The sequence below is a fragment of the Citrus clementina genome, unplaced genomic scaffold, assembly GCF_000493195.1.
Source record: "Citrus clementina cultivar Clemenules unplaced genomic scaffold, Citrus_clementina_v1.0 scaffold_6, whole genome shotgun sequence".
NCBI lineage: Eukaryota > Viridiplantae > Streptophyta > Magnoliopsida > Sapindales > Rutaceae > Citrus > Citrus x clementina.
In genome coordinates, this window is record NW_006262139.1 from 16,767,818 (window position 1) to 16,786,789 (window position 18,972).

General features: G+C 36.3%; 3 protein-coding genes across 3 annotated transcripts; 2 read left to right on the forward strand and 1 right to left on the reverse strand.

Annotated features, from left to right (window-relative positions):
• The first annotated feature begins 2,282 nt into the window (after window positions 1-2,282).
• LOC18038935 (receptor-like protein 9DC3) lies at window positions 2,283-6,351 on the forward strand. The gene has a single exon (XM_006429384.2). It carries the CDS (start codon window positions 2,617-2,619, stop codon window positions 6,130-6,132), a length of 3,516 nt encoding a protein of 1,171 aa, XP_006429447.1. The 5' UTR covers window positions 2,283-2,616; the 3' UTR covers window positions 6,133-6,351.
• Window positions 6,352-7,879: 1,528 nt separating this feature from the next.
• LOC18038936 (transcription factor LAX PANICLE 1) lies at window positions 7,880-8,389 on the reverse strand. Its single transcript, XM_006429385.1, has one exon. The coding sequence runs from the start codon at window positions 8,387-8,389 to the stop codon at window positions 7,880-7,882; it is 510 nt and encodes a 169-aa protein (XP_006429448.1).
• A 4,705-nt stretch (window positions 8,390-13,094) lies between these two features.
• LOC18038937 (UPF0098 protein CPn_0877/CP_0992/CPj0877/CpB0906) lies at window positions 13,095-13,953 on the forward strand. Its single transcript, XM_024182264.1, has 2 exons — window positions 13,095-13,640; window positions 13,726-13,953. The coding sequence occupies exons 1-2, from the start codon at window positions 13,161-13,163 to the stop codon at window positions 13,798-13,800; spliced, it is 555 nt and encodes a 184-aa protein (XP_024038032.1). The 5' UTR covers window positions 13,095-13,160; the 3' UTR covers window positions 13,801-13,953.
• Window positions 13,954-18,972: the final 5,019 nt, after the last annotated feature.

The window sequence follows — 18,972 nt, forward strand, 5'->3', positions numbered from 1 at the left end:
TACAAAATTAATATTTTCTTAGAATAAACTATTTATTATTATTAATATTAAATAAATATAGTACTATTATTTTTAAAATAAATATAATAATATTATATTTATTAATTCTCTATTAATATAATAATATTATTTTAAAATAATTTTAACTTAGAATCAATGTAAATTATTATTTAGTTAAATATAATATTATTATTCAAATAAATATTATTTATTTTATTTTATTAATTATAAAATATTAAATTAAATTAAAAATGAAAGGGTAAAAAGGGGAGAGGTGGGAGTGGATTTCCACTCCCACTCCCCACTCCAAAAATGAGTAGGGCCCACGGAGTGGGATTCCCCAATTCGTGGTCATTTTAAACAAGTAAACGCTGGAGTGAGAGGAATTCACACTCCTCACTCCCACTCCGACAAGTACCTTAGTTGTAATCCCACTCATAAAAACTAAAAAGTGAGTGCTAATGTTGATAACACAGTAATTAGATTCGCAGGTAAAGAGTTCGGCTGTCCGATGTTACGGCCTTCTTTTGGTTTTATTTTAAAAAAAAATTAGAAATAAAAATTCATAATATAATCCAGGCATAAGTTGCGTACGAGTTATTTAATTGTGTTGCTTACGAGTCGAGTCAGGTCAAGTCCGCTGGGTCAGTGGCAAAATTATTTTTCTACCTAATGCTAATGGGCAGATAGAAACCGGAGAAGACGTTGGCGCAAATAATTCAGTAGGTCCACTGAAAACTAGGGTACGTGGGGCCTGTCTCAAGGAAAATTAGTCATCGGCATGTTTAGGTTGGTTTTATCTGTAATTAAATGGCGATTAATTATGCCATTTAATCGGTGATCAGGCTTTGTACATTCATTCCCAGCCAGCCGTTCAATCAAGTTTCTGTATAAATCTAATTATGGCAACGCATAATATGAATGATCCTTCTAAGTTACATGCATATACCTTACAACCCTCTCACATGAATAGTGAGTGGACCCACATCATTCACTATTCATGTGAATGATGTGGGTCCACTCACTATTCATGTGAGAGGGTTGTAAGGTACATGCATGTTGTAAGGTACATGCATGTAACTTAGCATTAACCTAATATGAAAGTAGCAACACAATACTCAACGAATTACGCCAACGAAGAAACCCCTGTGCGAGGAAGCAGAGAAAAGGGTGTGTTTCTTATTCATCATAAAAAAAAAGGTCAATGTTATAAAGCAATTACATTTATGAGTATTTGAAAAGTAGTAAAGGCTAACTTCAATTAGAATGGAAGCTAGCAATCACTGACAATCTTCCAATTACTTCGTTATATTTGACAAGTCAATCTGATTTGCGTTCATCAGGTTCTTTTTGCTAAAAATGGCTTCAAAAGATCTATGAATTATGAAAGTTTACATGGATTTTTTCATTTAACCAAAAAAAAATTATAATAATAAATGACAAAAAAAATATTTTTGATGAACCTTACTTCCAATTTTTTTTTAAGAAGCATGGAATCAGGTGTGTGCTTTTCAATTTTCACACACAACAGCTTATGTACTGTTTTTGAACTTTAAAAAAGAAATAGTTAGTTATTTATTTATGTATAGAATGTCAAACACGTTTTCGTTTCCTTTTGATTTTAGAAGAATGCCTTCTAATTAAATCTACAACGCATCAAATTCAACGTCTTTTGAATTTTAAAAGCACCATTTGAAAATGTAAAAAAAGGGAGGATGCAACGTAAATTTTTACAAAATTTGGCGGCACAGTGACTGGTGTAATTATGAAACTCGAATTTATTATTATTTAACCCAAAAACAAAAAACAAAAACAAAAAAATAAAGACCTCGTCAATGTTCACTGTTTTTCAAGGTCCACGATGGCAGGCTCAATGCTTTCACACCAATTCTAAAATTGTTTCTTTGATTCCAACGTTCACCGTTCAAATTTTCTCACTCTAGTAACGCAGAGGTGCCCACATTCACAAAGATTTGTTATCATTCAGTAATCAGTAGTATGCCCCATTAAAAATTGACAATACCATGTGTTCCATGTGGACACAACCTCACGATTAATGCACAACGTTACCATCGGTAAAATTTCGTAAGCATTTTTTTTTTTAATTCTTACAATTTAACTATTATTTTAAAAATCTACTGCCGCTGACAATTAGCAAGAAATCTACCCTTAATCCACATTTTAAACAAACTCGGACTCATGCACTGCCGCTGACAGACATAGCTCCTTTTTATTATAATCATTAATCAACCGGTAACTACATATTGACAAATTGGCGGAGGTAGGTTTGATTTTTCTTGGTAAACAAAGAAGTTCAGATTAGTGCTCCATCATCATATTAAAAAAATAAAGAATTTATGGAAATACAGCTAAGAATCAATAAGATATGAACAACACGTTGTCTTACTTTGACGGCTTTTATTTTGCTGACCGTTCAATTTTCTCCTGTACTGCAATCTGCCTCTGCCTCCCTAATTCTGTACTTTCGGGTTGCCGTCCCGTTGGAAACTTGAGGCAAGTTTTTGGGCGGCCTTAAGTTAGAATCTACAAGCAACAAATGGTTAATGGTTATGTTCGTGTATCTGCATCCCCCTCCTGAAGAAGTGGTGGCCACGGATGTTGTTTTCTCCTTTTAAGTTTCAGTTATATGGGTGTTTTCAGTCACTGATTCCGATGAGAATTCTACTACTGTCATGGCTTTTCTTGATACCCTTCTTGGCGACTGCCTTCGGCATCGATGTGGTTTTGGTTTCTGGCCAGTGTCAGAGCGATCAGCAGTTGTTGTTACTCCAAACGAAGAACAGTCTTGTGTTCCATTCTTCTTTATCAGTAAATCTGGTGGAGTGGAGACAAGGAACAGATTGTTGTGATTGGGGCGGTGTAGATTGTGATGGAGATGGTCGTGTCATTGGTCTTGACTTGAGCAACGAATCAATCTCCGGTGGAATTGAGAATGCTACTGGTCTTTTCAGCCTTCAGCATCTTCGGAGACTGAATTTGGCTTACAATAGCTTCAATGGAAGTCAAATCCCGTCCAGGTTAGCCAGCCTTACAAATCTGACTTATCTGAATCTCTCCAATGCTGGCTTCGTGGGGCAGATTCCAATTCAGGTTTCAAGGATGACAAGGTTGGTTACTCTTGATTTGTCAAGTCTGTACCGCTTCAGAGCTCCCATGAAACTTGAGAACCCGAATTTAAGTAGGCTCCTTCAGAACCTCACAGAGCTCAGAGAACTGTCTCTTGATGGTGTAAATATATCAGCTCCTGGAATTGAATGGTGTCAGGCTCTATCATCTTTGGTGCCTAAACTGCGTGTTTTGAGCTTGTCCAGCTGTTATCTTTCGGGCCCTATCCATCCCTCCCTCGCAAAACTTCAGTCACTCTCAGTGATTCGTTTGGATCAGAATGATCTGTTGTCTCCAGTTCCAGGGTTTTTGGCTGATTTCTTTAATTTGACGTCTTTGCGCCTCAGTAGTAGTGGGTTGAACGGGACATTCCCAGAAAAGATATTACAGGTACACACACTCGAGGCGCTTGACTTATCAGGCAACAGTTTACTTCAGGGCTCTTTGCCTGATTTTCCCAAGAATAGCTCTCTTCGAACCCTGATGCTCAGTAACACGAACTTCTCAGGTGTACTACCAGATTCCATAGGCAACCTTAAAAATTTGTCGAGATTAGATCTTGCACTTTGCTACTTCAGTGGATCAATTCCCACCTCATTGGCCGATCTCACCCAACTAGTTTATCTGGACCTATCATTTAACCAATTTGTTGGTCCAATCCCATCTCTACATATGTCCAAAAATCTCACCCATCTAGACCTCTCGTACAACGCTCTGCCCGGTGCGATCTCATCCACAGACTGGGAACATCTCTCCAATCTTGTTTATGTTGACTTGAGTTACAATTCACTCAATGGAAGCATCCCAGGATCTCTGTTTTCACTTCCAATACTGCAGCAGCTTCATCTTGCCAACAACAAATTTGGTGGACTAATTCCCAAATTTTCAAATGCATCCTCCTCTGCACTTGATACGATTGATTTAAGCAGCAACAGATTAGAAGGGCCTATTCCCATGTCCATCTTTGAACTCAAAAATCTTAAAATCCTTATTCTTTCTTCTAACAAGCTCAATGGCACTGTACAGGTAGATGCAATTCAGATGCTTCGCAATCTTACCAGACTCGAGCTTTCATACAACAACTTGACAGTGAATGCCAGTAGTGATTCTTCCTTCCCCTCACATGTTAGCAAACTGAGATTGGCTTCTTGCAAAATGAAGGTGATTCCTAATCTTAAAAGTCAATCAAAACTATTTAACTTGGACCTTTCAGACAATCAAATTTCAGGGGAAATACCAAATTGGGTTTGGGAAATTGGTAATGGTGGTCTAGAATATCTAAATCTGTCACACAATCTGCTGAGCAGTCTGCAACGACCTTTTAGTATTTCTGATCTCAGTCTCATAACTGTCCTTGACCTACGTTCCAACCAGCTCCAAGGAAACGTACCTTACCCACCACCATCCGCAGTTCTTGTAGATTACTCCAACAATAATTTTACTTCTTCCATCCCAGACGACATTGGTACTTCCATGAACTTCACCATCTTTTTTTCCCTTTCAAACAATTACATCACAGGAGTCATCCCTGAAACTCTTTGCAGAGCAAAAAATCTATTAGTTCTTGACCTGTCAAAGAACAAGTTGGGTGGGAAAATGCCAACATGTTTGATCGAAATGAGTGAGATTCTTGGTGTTCTAAATTTGCGGGGAAACAGACTTAGTGGCACTTTATCTGTTACATTTCCGGGAAATTGTGCATTACAAACTCTTGATCTCAATGGAAATCAACTGGGTGGGAAGGTTCCAAAATCCTTGGCCAGTTGCACAAAGTTGGAGGTTCTAGACCTCGGCAATAACAAGATCAATGATACCTTTCCATGCTGGCTAAAGAATATCTCAAGTTTGCGTGTCCTAGTTTTGCGATCAAACAGCTTTTACGGGAATATTACTTGTCGAGAGAATGACAAATCCTGGCCCAAGCTTCAAATTGTCGACTTAGCTTCAAACAACTTTGGTGGAAGAGTCCCCCAGAAATGCATAACCACCTGGAAGGCAATGATGTCTGATGAAGATGAAGCACAATCAAACTTCAAACACCTCCATTTTGAGTTCCTGCGGTTAGATAATAGGTACTATCAGGATGTAGTGACAGTCACCAGCAAAGGTCTAGAGATGGAATTAGTGAAGATCCTAAGTATATTCACGTCCATTGACTTTTCTAGGAACAATTTTGACGGGCCAATACCAGAAGAGATAGGAAGATTCAAATCGCTTTATGGTCTGAACTTGTCACAAAATGCTTTGACAGGCCCCATCCCATCAGCAATTGGAAACTTGCAACAGCTTGAGTCTTTGGATCTCTCAATGAACCACCTGAGTGGGCAGATCCCCATACAGCTTGCAAACCTAACTTTTCTTTCTTTTCTGAATCTCTCACACAATAACTTAGTGGGAAAGATTCCAGTAAGCACTCAACTCCAATCATTTTCACCGACTTCTTTTGAAGGCAATGAAGGATTATGTGGGCTTCCTTTGAATAATTGCAGAAGTTCCATCTTATGTGGGTTTCCTGCTACGAATGATTGCAAAACAAATTCCAGTAAGTTGCAACCTTCAGAACCAGCTTCAAACAAGGAATTCAATTGGCAGTTTATACTCACGGGTGTTGGGTTTGGGGTAGGCTCAGCAGCAATTGTTGCTCCCCTAATGTTTTCCAAGAAAGCAAACAAATTGTATGACGTTCAAATCGACAAGCTTCTGCTGGTGACACTGCCAATGCTGGGATTGACATACAAAACTTCTTATGAAAGGAGTCTTGAGGCAGAGGAAAACCTAGAAGACGAACTCACAGATGATGACGACGACGACGATGACGAGGAGCAGGGTGAAATGGAAACAGAAGGAGTCCGCGGGCGTTACTGTGTGTTCTGCTCTAAACTCAACATCACAAGGAAAAAGGTTATTCATGATCCTAAATGTACATGCCATAACTCCCCGACTGCCTCTTCTTCTTCTTCAACATCAACTTCATCTTCTTCATTGGCACATTTTGATAACAGTTAGCATTTTCTTCTCTTCTTTTCCATTCTGTCTTGTACATAGATAGATAGATAGATAGATATACAGAGCATCAACCCTTGTATGAGAGTGATGAGGGGGAAAGAAAAAGAAGAAGAAAAAACATGAACGGATGATCTTGTAATGTTGATTTATGAAATGAGTGTATCAGTTTCGGTTCTTGAATTGCCTTATAAGCATGGCGGGGGCAGCCTCTTTTACTCATTCAGGAATTCTGACAAACAGCCAGTACGCATAAAACTACTGCGTGCAGTGTATCCTTGAAATTTATATTATCTACCAAAAGCTTGAAGTTTGCAGTACTGCTGATGCGTGACATTTGGATGCCAGAATGCAATCCCTCTTCTCTCTTGGAGAATCCAAACGCATCATTCAATGTCCAGAGAAAGAAAAATTTGGCGCCAAAAATTATTCACCACCTATGATAAAGAGAAGTAAATGAATGTGATATATAATTGTCATTTTATTTCTTTCTTTTTTTTTTTTTGTTGGAAAAGTAATTGCATGTTATATATAATTTTCATTTCTAAAAGTGGAGAATTTTCATTTTCTAATAAAACATAATACTTTATGTAAACGGGCCTCGTGGTGGGCTGACCACAAAAGAACATTCAAAGCCTGGCTTTATAAGGCCTTAATGGGCTTAAACTCATTGGACCAATTTCTCCTAAGTTACCAACCCATAAAAGGAATCATTGTTTATATGCGTTTACGTGCGGGTTACCTATAAACAAACGTTGTGAATCCACTGTGAAGATGGCAATTATTTCAGACCAAATCTTTTTTTTTTTTTCCAATAATGATATATCGACAAATTTTTATACAAAATTTGTTATATAATTTGAAGTGGCGCCTTACTAAATACGAAGAGATTAGTTGAAAAGTATGAAAATAATTATGAAAACCTTGCCATGTTTTCAAACCAACCAATTCACTGATACCATCTAAACACCCCCTCAAAATTTATGAGAAAATTTGTACAACAGTTTATAAAAGCATCATTATTTTTTTCCTCTGATCTAACGGTAGTCATGATTCATCATATTGATCATCACGTGATTTTATCAGACTATTGTCAATTCACTTATGTTGGCACCAGAACACGATTGGATTGATTAACATATTTTATTGCAGATGATTTGTCCTCTCCATGTTTCTGTTTCACTTTCTCAGCGGAGCCAGGGAATCGTTCGTGCACCAAGATGAATTTATCAGAACGTATATTTTTTAGACTGATTACTAGCCAAGCTAGGTTCCCACTTCCCTTCGTAACAATATCATTGCTGCGTTGATCTTCGAATAAACAGTTTTTTTCATTTAATCGTACACAAAATATATATAAGACTATTAACATGCATATGAGTATGAGACAAGTGCATGTGCATTCAATATAAGTAACATGCACGAAAGAAGTATCAAAATTTCCATAGGGTAAAGAACTAGTTAATGGTCATGGATTGGAAGCTGGACCCTCAAGGCTTAAAGTAGTACAGATGATGAGATGAGCGCCACTATACCTATATATAGATAATTTCCATATCTGGGGCGACCAAACTAACCGATCCTGTTAAGGTTTCCACATTTATACATAGATATTAACTGATTCAAGATAGCTAAGCATACAATAACAAGTTAATACTAGATAAGTTCCCACCATCACAGATGCCACTTACAAAAGGACCACATTTAACATTAACATAAACGTAGATCATAAAGAGGCAAAAAGACCTAGCTAGTATTTCATGAAGCCATCCAGATGCATTAATGTCTCCGACTCTTCACCTTGGAACACATTAAAATCCTGAAAAGGTTGCGTCTCTGAAGCTTGCATGGAATCCTGTTGCGGTACTGGGGCTGCGGCTAAGTTGTTAATGCTGGAGTAGAGACTCTCCGGGGAATAAGGAAAGGAACCCGGAAGCTGACCGAAAGCAACTGGCGGGTCATGTTCGTGATGATGATGATCGGTGAAGTTGATGATGTTTTCGTGAAACCAAATCACGGCCTTCAGGAACTTCACGTAGTTAATGGCCTCGTCTAACATTGAGGCTGTATCCATTTTAGTTCCTCCAGGAACCATGCTCTGCAAGATCTTGAACCGGTCGCTGATTCGATGCCTCCTTTGTCTTGCCGCAACACTTTGTGGGTCAGTTGATAGCTTCATCGGATTGCTTTTGCTCCCACTAATCTTCTTCTTCTTATTCCCCTTGCCGCTTGCTAATGTTTTCGCATTAACATACTCCATTGTTTCCTGCAGCTACAACTTGCAATAATAGGTGGGGTGTCAAAGATCACAAGACATGTTTTCATATATATAGAGTGAGAGAAAGTAACATGTGGCATGTCGATTAATTTGATGGTGAAATAGACGAGAGATGTCGTCACATGACTCAGCCAATATCTCTGGCATAGGATTTGGGTGTCTACCTACAGTCGTAGACCAGCATGTAGACTAATTAAGTTGTACGCAAAAAGGTTTTGGCTTTGCCCTCTTAGCTTAGTTTGTTCTTGTTTTCTCTCGCTAACCTTTTGAAACGGTAGGGTACAACAAAACTCGTAAATCGCTTAATAAAGTGGCAAGTTGAAGAACTAAGCATGAAATTTCATTTAGAGGGTAACTTTGAATAACAATAGATACAAATTTAATAAAACACTACTTTTTTTGTCCTTTTAAATTTATTCGACACCATAGCATTCATTAATTTTTGAAGGAAGTAGAGGATAAAGGATGCGTGGTTGTTAGTCTTGGGGACAGAAGCTTAATTGGGTTCAATACGTAAATGTTTAAGTTTATCGTATATATTGTGGCATGTGAGAGGGAAAAGTTCCTTCAAATTAATTGTTGGTCTGACTAATTATTCCGAACTAATTAGATATTTGATGGTAAATACCAAAGCTATTTAGACATGGTTCTAACAATTTTACAATAACATATAAAAATTATGGGTTCGGTTAAATTAAATGAGCTTGATAGTAGAGTACCGATGATAATCCCACAATCATAAATATTAAATCTACACTTCTACTATAATCTTACAGTTATTATTATAAAATTGATTCAACTTACTTATTGTCATAAATTATTTATAATACAATATTGAGTCGTAGTCAGTTCTGCATTGTTATAGAACTCAATATTTACTTATAATACAATATTGAGTCGTAGTCAGATCTGTATTATTATAGAACTTAGTATTTACTTCATGGAAGAAAGAATTTAAATTTTTTTTAAACAAACAAAATAATTACGATGTGCAGCGGAAAAGTTTGATTGTACACTCTCTCTCTCGACAATTAGGTGCCCACACCAATTGACCCCCACAATTTGTGAGTGCAATGTTTAACAAGAGGGGAAGAAAGAGAGAGAATTCGTCTTTTAGGATTTGTCAAATTGAACAGAAATAAAGAATTGTGGGGGTCCTTCGCCTTCCTCTCCAAGTTCGAAATAGATGTATGATTATTACGGGTGTGTATAAATCCAAGGAACCAAACCCTTCCCGGGTTTTTATTAATTATGGTACGACAGAATACCCTTTTTTTATCTGAGGTTTACTTACTGTTTAGTGAATAAAATAACTATATATTTTCCCTCGATTACTAGTCTTTTAATAAGATAAAAAGAAAGGAGCTCACGGACGGTCATATCATCGAGGGCTCTGCTTTTCAAGTGAATTTCGGAGGAATTTTAATTCGTTTGATTTTTGAACCGGTGCTAGATTCAAGTTAGATCCACTGCCCAACCAGCCCAATCGTGATAGCCCCACCGGCCTTTCTTTTGCTACTTTTGCGAAAACGGCACTGGAAATTCCAATTTCCAACCCTGCTTGATTTCATGCATTTGCTTTGAAGAGGCCTAATGTGAGACACCAATCCGATGTGGGTTTCTTTTCGTGAAAGATTAGATTAAAATTTGTTCCCCTTTGATGAACACATTTTAAACGTCGTACAATTTCTTGGGGATCCAACGAAAAGGAAAAAAAAGCATTTGGGAAAGACTTTTGAATGACCACACTTCAAAGCGTACACAGTTCATCTAGTAGAGTCTTCCGTTTAAATTTTCTTGACTAATTAACATAGGAAAAATTACACTCGTTGCTTTTTTGGATCCTGTAGTTGGATCAAGAGAAAATATTTGAGTGACAATCATATGAAGTCATCAGTAACGTTAGAATATTCCGGATTTAAGTAGTTAACAATAACTTGGTGAGCGAGTTATCAATAAAAAATGAGTCGGGATTTAAATTAATTAGGATCCTATACATGACTCTTACGCATCATGCATTCATTTGTTAAAATTACACCTGATACGTGCTATTTGAAAATCAACTGATCATATTAGTAACTATTAATTATGAACAAAGAAAAAATTAGGCATGTGCCGTGATGAATTTTTGTTAAATAAACACATTAAAACCAATATTAATCTAGCTAAAAGATACATATTACAGCTCCAGCCTGCGGAGCAGCTTTCGTAGTCGAGCCTCCGAGTCCACAACTGCTTACCACACATACGATCATACTTTGTTGAACATCATAAATGATGGAGCTTGAAATTTCATGGAAACACAGAGCTGGGGGGGTAAAGCTGAAAACATTTCACAGAAAGACGAGCGACAAGGGCAAGCGAGGGCACATGTGTAGCTCCGGATTTTACGTTTGGGGTGGGTAGAAAGAATCAAAGAAAGAAACCCATTTAAAATTTTTTTAATTTAATCTAACTTGTTCAACTGAAACTACCTGCTTTATCCGTCTTCTCAAATATCTCTCCATCAAAATTCCACTGTCACATGATCATCAGTCATCAGTCACCAGTACTGCTGATGTCTCACGTCTGTCGTGTTTGATGGCACTAAAACAAATATAAAAATAGCTACCCTAAGTACTGATGTTTTATCGCTTTATTAGACCCTTTTGACTAGACTAGTAAAGCAAATTAAATCACCCTATCAAAAGAAGATAAAACAGTAACAGTTTACAATTCTCGGACACAACATAGGCTGCCTTTCAATTCGCCTTTCGCTGTAAGAAACTAAAAATTGAAGGATTCAAGGTCCCACGAGTATAAATGCTAGTGTGAAAAGGCCTCATTAGTCGTTAAATTGCCAAATGGAACCCTAGTGTATGAATGAAGCAATACGTTATGTCGTTGACTGGGAGAAATCATTGATCATATTGGGGACCAAATCTACTCCGATCTGCAGTTATGTTTAGGTAAATACGTAAAGTTGAATCTGTGAGTCTGCTATTTGAATGAGCAACGTGAAAATGAGACGACATAGCTGCAGAGCCAGTGACTGTCGTCGTCTCGTCTGCCCTAATTAATTAAAGCCTCAACAAGTCTTTGTGTGTATGTGCGTGCGTGATATATACGAGTTTACGTGTTCCATGCAAATGAATCGACGGCACATCGCACGTGGCCCGGGCATAGGGCAGAAAATTACTAGAGCTGGAGTAGAGGGAGTAGAGTCTGACTCAAAAGGGCCACTCAAAGCTAATTGATGATTATCAATTTGTCTGTCTGTTTCTCTAATCTCCAAAAGTCGAGTTGCTGGCCCGGATTTGAAGCCTGAAAGAACGATGAGTGTGGATCTTTTAACACTCCCTTAAAATTCTTATAACACCCCTTTTAAATTTTATTTTCTAAATATCCTCAATTTAATTTATCTAATATGAACCTATATCTAAAAAAGAATTATTTTTTGGATAAAATTTCATCCCAAAAAATGTATTTCTTTAATTTGTTTAATTTATATAATACATACAAATTCTAAATCTTAAATTATTTTTCTGTTTGGGATATTAAGATTTAGGCAAGACGAGGGGGAGTTTCGTTATCTGATCGCATGTATCAAACGTGACCAACACGACTCAAGCATACCAAGATCTGGTAGCGTGACTTTCACAGGTGAAGACAGGGAGTTCCTTTCAGGAATTGGTATGTAACGTCCAGACGTGTTTAAAGCATAATCATGCGTTACAACGGCTGACCAATAACTGCATAAATGAACATATTAACCCACGCACTTAAATGATACAATCAATGCATTCAATTAGATAACGGCCACAATAATCGACGCTTACAGTCATTTATAAAAGCAGGGAAAAGATCTAGAAAAAGGGGTTGGACTTTTTGAGCTAGATACCATCTCTTCAATATAGAAAATCACATAAGATGGCTGGCTTAAGTGTCGGAAGGTTAATGCCTGAAAATCTGGCGCCCCTGGCCATCTTATCTGTTGTCTTAGGTTATTGGAAGCATCGAGACAGTTCAATACTTGTAATATCAACATAAGAGCATCTTCAAGTAAAGGCAGATTTGACCGTTGACAAGGCATTTTGGACGTCATCATCCGCTCAACAAGATTTCACATTTCAGCATCAACATTTTCTTTTAATTATATAAGTAGTTTCTATTTCTATAACTCAAAACTCTTATAATTTTTTTAAAAAATAGCTTTTTATTAAAATCAAAATGGGGTGATGTAAAATATTTTCTAAAAGAATCATTTTGTTATTTTTTTCATTCAAAAAATAAGAAAAGGATTAAAGTATCTTTTAATTATTTAAATAATCTCATTTAAAAAAAATTGTAAAATTTTTTTGGGGGGTGTCTAAAGGCCTGCTCATGATTCTATTAAAAGCAACGGACTGAAGTCTAGCTGGTCCAAGTCAGGTTTTCGAAGGGCAGCCCAGGCCCAGTTGTTTAGTGTGTTAAGGTTTAATCTAACTGAGTTACGCAGGCCCAGTTAGCATGGTGAAAGTAGATAATAACGCTATCCTGATATGTTATATCCAATTCATTTTCCTTTGTCTAGAACCCTCCACCTTTCTCCACGTAATACTCGACGTGTCTCCGCCCCCAAACTCTTTACCACCTTCTCTCGACGCCACGAAAGTTCTCGCAACACGTGTCACTCCACCCATAAACACGATACTCTTTATAGCAATCACTTTCAACCCAGCTATCCTCAGCGTCAATCTGTGCAATTTTATCCAGCCGAAGAGCTATATGTAAGATGATACCAGATCAAGCAGCTCATAATAAGTTTATAGCACAAGCAAGCATAGCAATGGCCAGCGAGGAGTTCAGGCTAGTATCACCAGAAATAAACCACCAAGGGAGGCTGCCAAGAAAGTACACAAACGAGGGGCAAGGTGCGAAGAAGAACATATCTCCCCGATTGGAATGGTACAATGTTCCGGAAGGAACGAAGAGCTTGGCTCTGGTGGTTGAAGACATAGATGCCCCGGACCCAAGTGGCCCAATCGTGCCGTGGACTCATTGGGTGGTTGTTAACATACCTCCGACGCTGAAGGGTCTGCCGGAGGGATTCTCCGGCAAAGAGGAGGAAATTGGCGGGGAATACGCCGGGATCAAAGAGGGAAACAATGATTGGAAGATTCCGGGGTGGCGCGGGCCCAAGTTGCCCAACCATGGCCACAGGTTCCAGTTTAAGCTTTATGCCTTGGATGACGAGATGCACCTTGGTAACAAGGTAAGTGTTTGATTGTGTTACGTGCGTGTGATCTGTGCGGATTGAGAATTAATGGTGATTTTGCGTGTGATTAATTTCCTTGCAGGTGACAAAGGAGCGGCTTTTGGAAGCAATTGAAGGACATGTCCTGGGAGAGGCAGTCTTGACTGCCATATTCTGAATATTTTAATGTTGGTGTTTCTTAGCAGCTATGATGTGTGCTTTCTTGTAGCTCGCAGAGTATGTGACATCAATGGACAACTAATGTAAAAATAAATTTATTTCTTAAAAAAAAATGTAAACTAAATTTTACTTGACAGGCTTACCCTTTTTATACACAGGCTTACCCTTTTTATGCACTTTCTTTTTTTAAAAAAAAAAAAATCTTTCCCATTAGATTTAGATAATGAATTGCGATCTATATATGTAGAATTGGTTGGCTTGAACTTTTTGCACCTCCAAATTTCAGCGAAAAATTGTTTATTATATATACTGATGGATCAGAAAGAAATTCGGGATGCTTGTTAATGTATGTGCTCGTTGTTTCGGATGAATAACTGTAATATGTGTTTTCAAAGGCATTTGCCAAAGCTTTCCTTGATCATTCATTCGAAATATTTTTGGACAATTTCCTTTTTGAGAAGAGATTTTGAGGTCCGTGCGAGCTGGATTTGGGAACAAACAGGATTGACCGTCTCAATACGCTCTTAACATCAATAGTACAATTGATTTACACTCGGTGCCTGTTACTTTGACAGTGTTTGTGCCCCTTCAAACTAAACGGTGCTAGTGTATTATCTAGAATTTCAATCGCAAAATGTTTTGGAAATTTTGCAATATGATTTCGAGCAGTATAATCTGTTCTGATTTTAGTTTGGGATAAAAATGTAAAAAAAAAAAAAAAAAGTGCCTTATTATTAATTTTTTTAGTTCATTTATATATTTTTAAATTTTTTATAATAATTTAATTTTTATTTAATTAATAATAAATAAAAGAATATTAAAAAATAAGAATAATATTATAAGATGACATTATCCCAATCTTCCATTCCTGACACAGTGAATGGAGTGTTTCCTTACTACTTGCATTGAATGAATTCGTGTGACGTTCGGCCGTACCAAGATTAGGCTTTTTATTGTTTTAAAGACCTCTACACATTGGGCCTGGCCCATGTACTCTCAGACCGAGGTGAGACCAGACCGATTCCCGTGCTAAACAGCATGTTGGGAGATAACCCGTTAAATAACCTGGAGCGTAGTGTTTGTGCATATGATAACTCGTATTTAAATAATAATAATAAAGAGAAAGGATGGTGAGTTGCAAACGCGTTTGTGCTTGCGATGACAGAAGTTTGAGTAACAATTGTGTATGAGGGTACGAGAGATTGATAAATCGATCGTGAAACAAGTTAAAGGGAAAAAAACAAGAAAGAAAGATAGTTTATGCGTATAATCACTCGGGTATATTATTGAGTAAGGATGAGTGAGCCATGAATGTGCTCATACTTGCAATCTGAGTTTGAATTATGATTGGGAGTCAGAATAATCAAACAAACAAGATCAATTATAAGATAGTGTAAAAGGAAAAAAAAAAAATTACCCAATTTAGGTGCTCGACGAAATAGAATGCTATGAGAAATTGAGAATGTGGCATTTAGAATGAAAACGTATGCATGAGAGTGACAATAAAAGCTTTAAAGCAAGGTAATAAAAAAAAAAAAAAAGTAAATTGTTAATTATTTATCGTATGTCGTCGCTTGAACCTATGTTGCTTAATATGTCGACTCGACTATCAATTGTTGTCTCTCACTACCTGTCGTCATTCATTGTTACTTGAGTTTCTTAATATCGCAAGTTAAGACCTATCCATATTTATAATATTGAGATCAATTAATTTTATTATTATGGGGAGGTTATAACGTAATAGAGATATAATTACAAAACTATTGTCTTAAAATTTTCCTTAATACAAGTAATATATAGGTAAAGTATGTATTATATTAATAATTAATATCAAATCCAATGAATAGGATATTGATCAAAGAGATAGATATAGTTTCGAAAAGAATACTAGTATATCTATCATATAGCATTTAAAATATGCGAGTTATCTTATATGTTCAAACATTTGCATTTTGTTTTTCTTAATGTAAATTCTATTAATACTATATAACGAATTGTTAATAATTCTAAAAAATAAATAATTGCCTCAAATAATTTTAGAAAAATATTTTCCTCTATCCTAAATCTTTAATGTAACAAAATATATATATTTTGTAATAGACATAAAATTATTATTATAAGAAAACAAATTTTTTAAGAAAGGATTTTTAAAAATTATAATTTATTATAATATAGAGTTTATTCATATTTATAATTATCTCAAATTAAAATATAATTTTTTACCACTACATAAATGTTATTCTTTTATAGAATATAGGTATAAAGAGGTTTTACTATAGTTTGCCAAGCCCAGGACCAGGCCCATATCTTATTTTAAAAGTCCAGGCCCTCTCAAAACCCATCCAAATTAGGCGGGCCGGGCCTTGATGGGCCTAGGCCGGGCCTTGACGGGCCTGGGCTTTTACAAATTTTTAAAATTTTTTTAATAAAAATATAATTTTTCAAAACATAATTATCCAATACATAATACTACAGTAGGCTAAAAACTTAAACATAATTATCTAATACATGATTAGCCAACACAAAATATAAAAATACTAACATCACAAGTACCATACACAACATACAAATCAAGTAATCAACCACTAATATAAAAAATAAAAAAAACTAATCCAATATTTGCGGGCCATCTTCGTCCTCATCCTTCAATTCCTCGCCAGTAAAAATTTCTTCTTCAGGAACTCCACCTGATAAAAAAAAGTGTTAAAATAAATAATAAAGCAAAATAATTAGTAATTAATTTTGTAAAAAAATATTTTTATACATCTACTGCTAGTAGCCCATAACCAATGTTGAGAGCACATGATAGCTTCCAACGTGTCTGGATGTAGTCTACTTCGATGTGGACTCAATGTTCTACCTCCCGTACTAAAAGCCGACTCCGAGGCCCATATCTTATTTTAAAAGTCCAGGCCCTCTCAAAGCCCATCCAAATTAGGCGGGCTTTGGGGCGGGCCAGGCCTTGATGGGCCTGGGCCGGGCCTTGACGGGCCTGGGCTTTTACAAATTTTTAAAATTTTTTTAATAAAAATATAATTTTTCAAAACATAATTATCCAATACATAATACTACAGTAGGCTAAAAACTTAAACATAATTATCTAATACATGATTAGCCAACACAAAATATAAAAATACTAACATCACAAGTACCATACACAACATACAAATCAAGTAATCAACCACTAATATAAAAATAAAAAAAAAACTAATCCAATATTTGCGGGCCATCTTCGTCCTCATCCTTCAATTCCTCGCCAGTAAAAATTTCTTCTTCAGGAACTCCACCTGATAAAAAAAAGTGTTAAAATAAATAATAAAGCAAAATAATTAGTAATTAATTTTGTAAAAAAATGTTTTTATACATCTACTGCTAGTAGCCCATAACCAATGCTGAGAGCACATGATAGCTTCCAACGTGTCTGGATGTAGTCTACTTCGATGTGGACCTAATGTTCTACCTCCCGTACTAAAAGCCGACTCCGAGGCAACAGTTGTCACAGGTATGGCTAGCAAATCCTTGGCCATCTCCACCAAAATAGGATATTTACCTTTGTTCATCTTCCACCATTGTAAAACATCAAAATCCGGAGTTCTTTTTACTAAAGAATCCTCCAAATACTTATCTAAGTCGGACTTCGAACTAATAGGTTGACTATTTTGGGTTGCATATGCATCAAAATCACCCATATCATCTATATTATCAAAATCAATATGATATTGGTCAAAAGGAACAACAAGTACTGTAGAAGACTCACCAACAACACTATATCTCGTAGTTGCGGATTTGGCCTCATAATAATTCATCATTTCATCACAAAGCTCCCGCACTCTCTTAAGTTGATTTTCAAGGTCGACTACATAAATCTTCGGATAATAATAATTAATCAACATCATCTTGTATCTCGGATAAAGAATAACAGCCATGACCAATACCCCACTAATCTCATCCCAATACTTCAAAAATTTTCCAATCATGTTATCCGTCATATTTTTAACTGCAGGAACATCGGATGTTTGCCACCCCTTCAATGCAATCCTCATTTTACAAACCAATGGAAAAAAAAGATTAGCAGTGGGGTATGTTGTACCCGAAAACATCTCAGTCAACTTTGAAAAAGGCCTCAAATAATCTAGCATTTGCTTAGCCAACTCTCATTCCTCACTACTAGGCAAACACTTGTATTGTGGCTCAAGTGTTTGCAGTCAAGAAAAAACACTTTTGTACTTCACTGCAAGTTCAAGCATCACAAAAGTCGAATTCCATCTAGTTGGACAATCAAGCCCCAACTTTTTCACATCTATTTGTATTTGACGACATGCCAACTCAAACTTTTCCACTCGTTTTGGCGATGAACTCCAGTAAGATACACTGTCTCTAACACGTGTAATACCACTCTCAATCACCGACAACCCATCCTTCACAATTAAATTCAAAATATGAGCCGCACACCTCATATGAAAAAAATTACCACTCAATATCATTGACTCAGTGGACAACAATCCCTTCAATCTTGCAACCATCGCATCATTAGTTGAACAATTATCCAAAGTAATCGTGGATAACTTTCTATCTAGATTCCAATCCATCAAACACTTCACCAAAATTTGGGAAATGCAATCAGTAGTATGTGGGGCTTGCACATATATAAATCTGTTCAAATTTAAATAAAAAATTTTTTAATTTAATAAAGTGCCTATGCTATACAAATTTAAATACAAAATTTAAATATTTAATAAAGTAAAAATACCTTAGAATTCGACTTTGCAAATGCCAAGAGTTGTCAATGAAATGTCCTGTAACAGCCATATAACCTTTCTTTTGATTATAAGCCGTCCACATGTCTGTAGTAATTGCCACCCTACTATTAGTAATCTCCAACAAATTCATTGCCTTTCCCTTTTCAATATTATATATCTTAAATATCTCACTCTTTAAAGTGTTTCTGGACATATGCTTCACCAATGGATTGCAATAATCAACAAAATCTCTAAATGACTCATACTCCACAAATCTAAGAGGAAGCTCATGTTTAACAACAACTGTTGTAAGTTTTTGACGTGCAACCAATGGATCAAATTTCTGAATTCCAAGCTCACCACTTTCGGTTTTCACCAAGTGTTGCTTATTCTCAAAAACTTCTTCAATTGTCGGTTGATTAAAACCATGA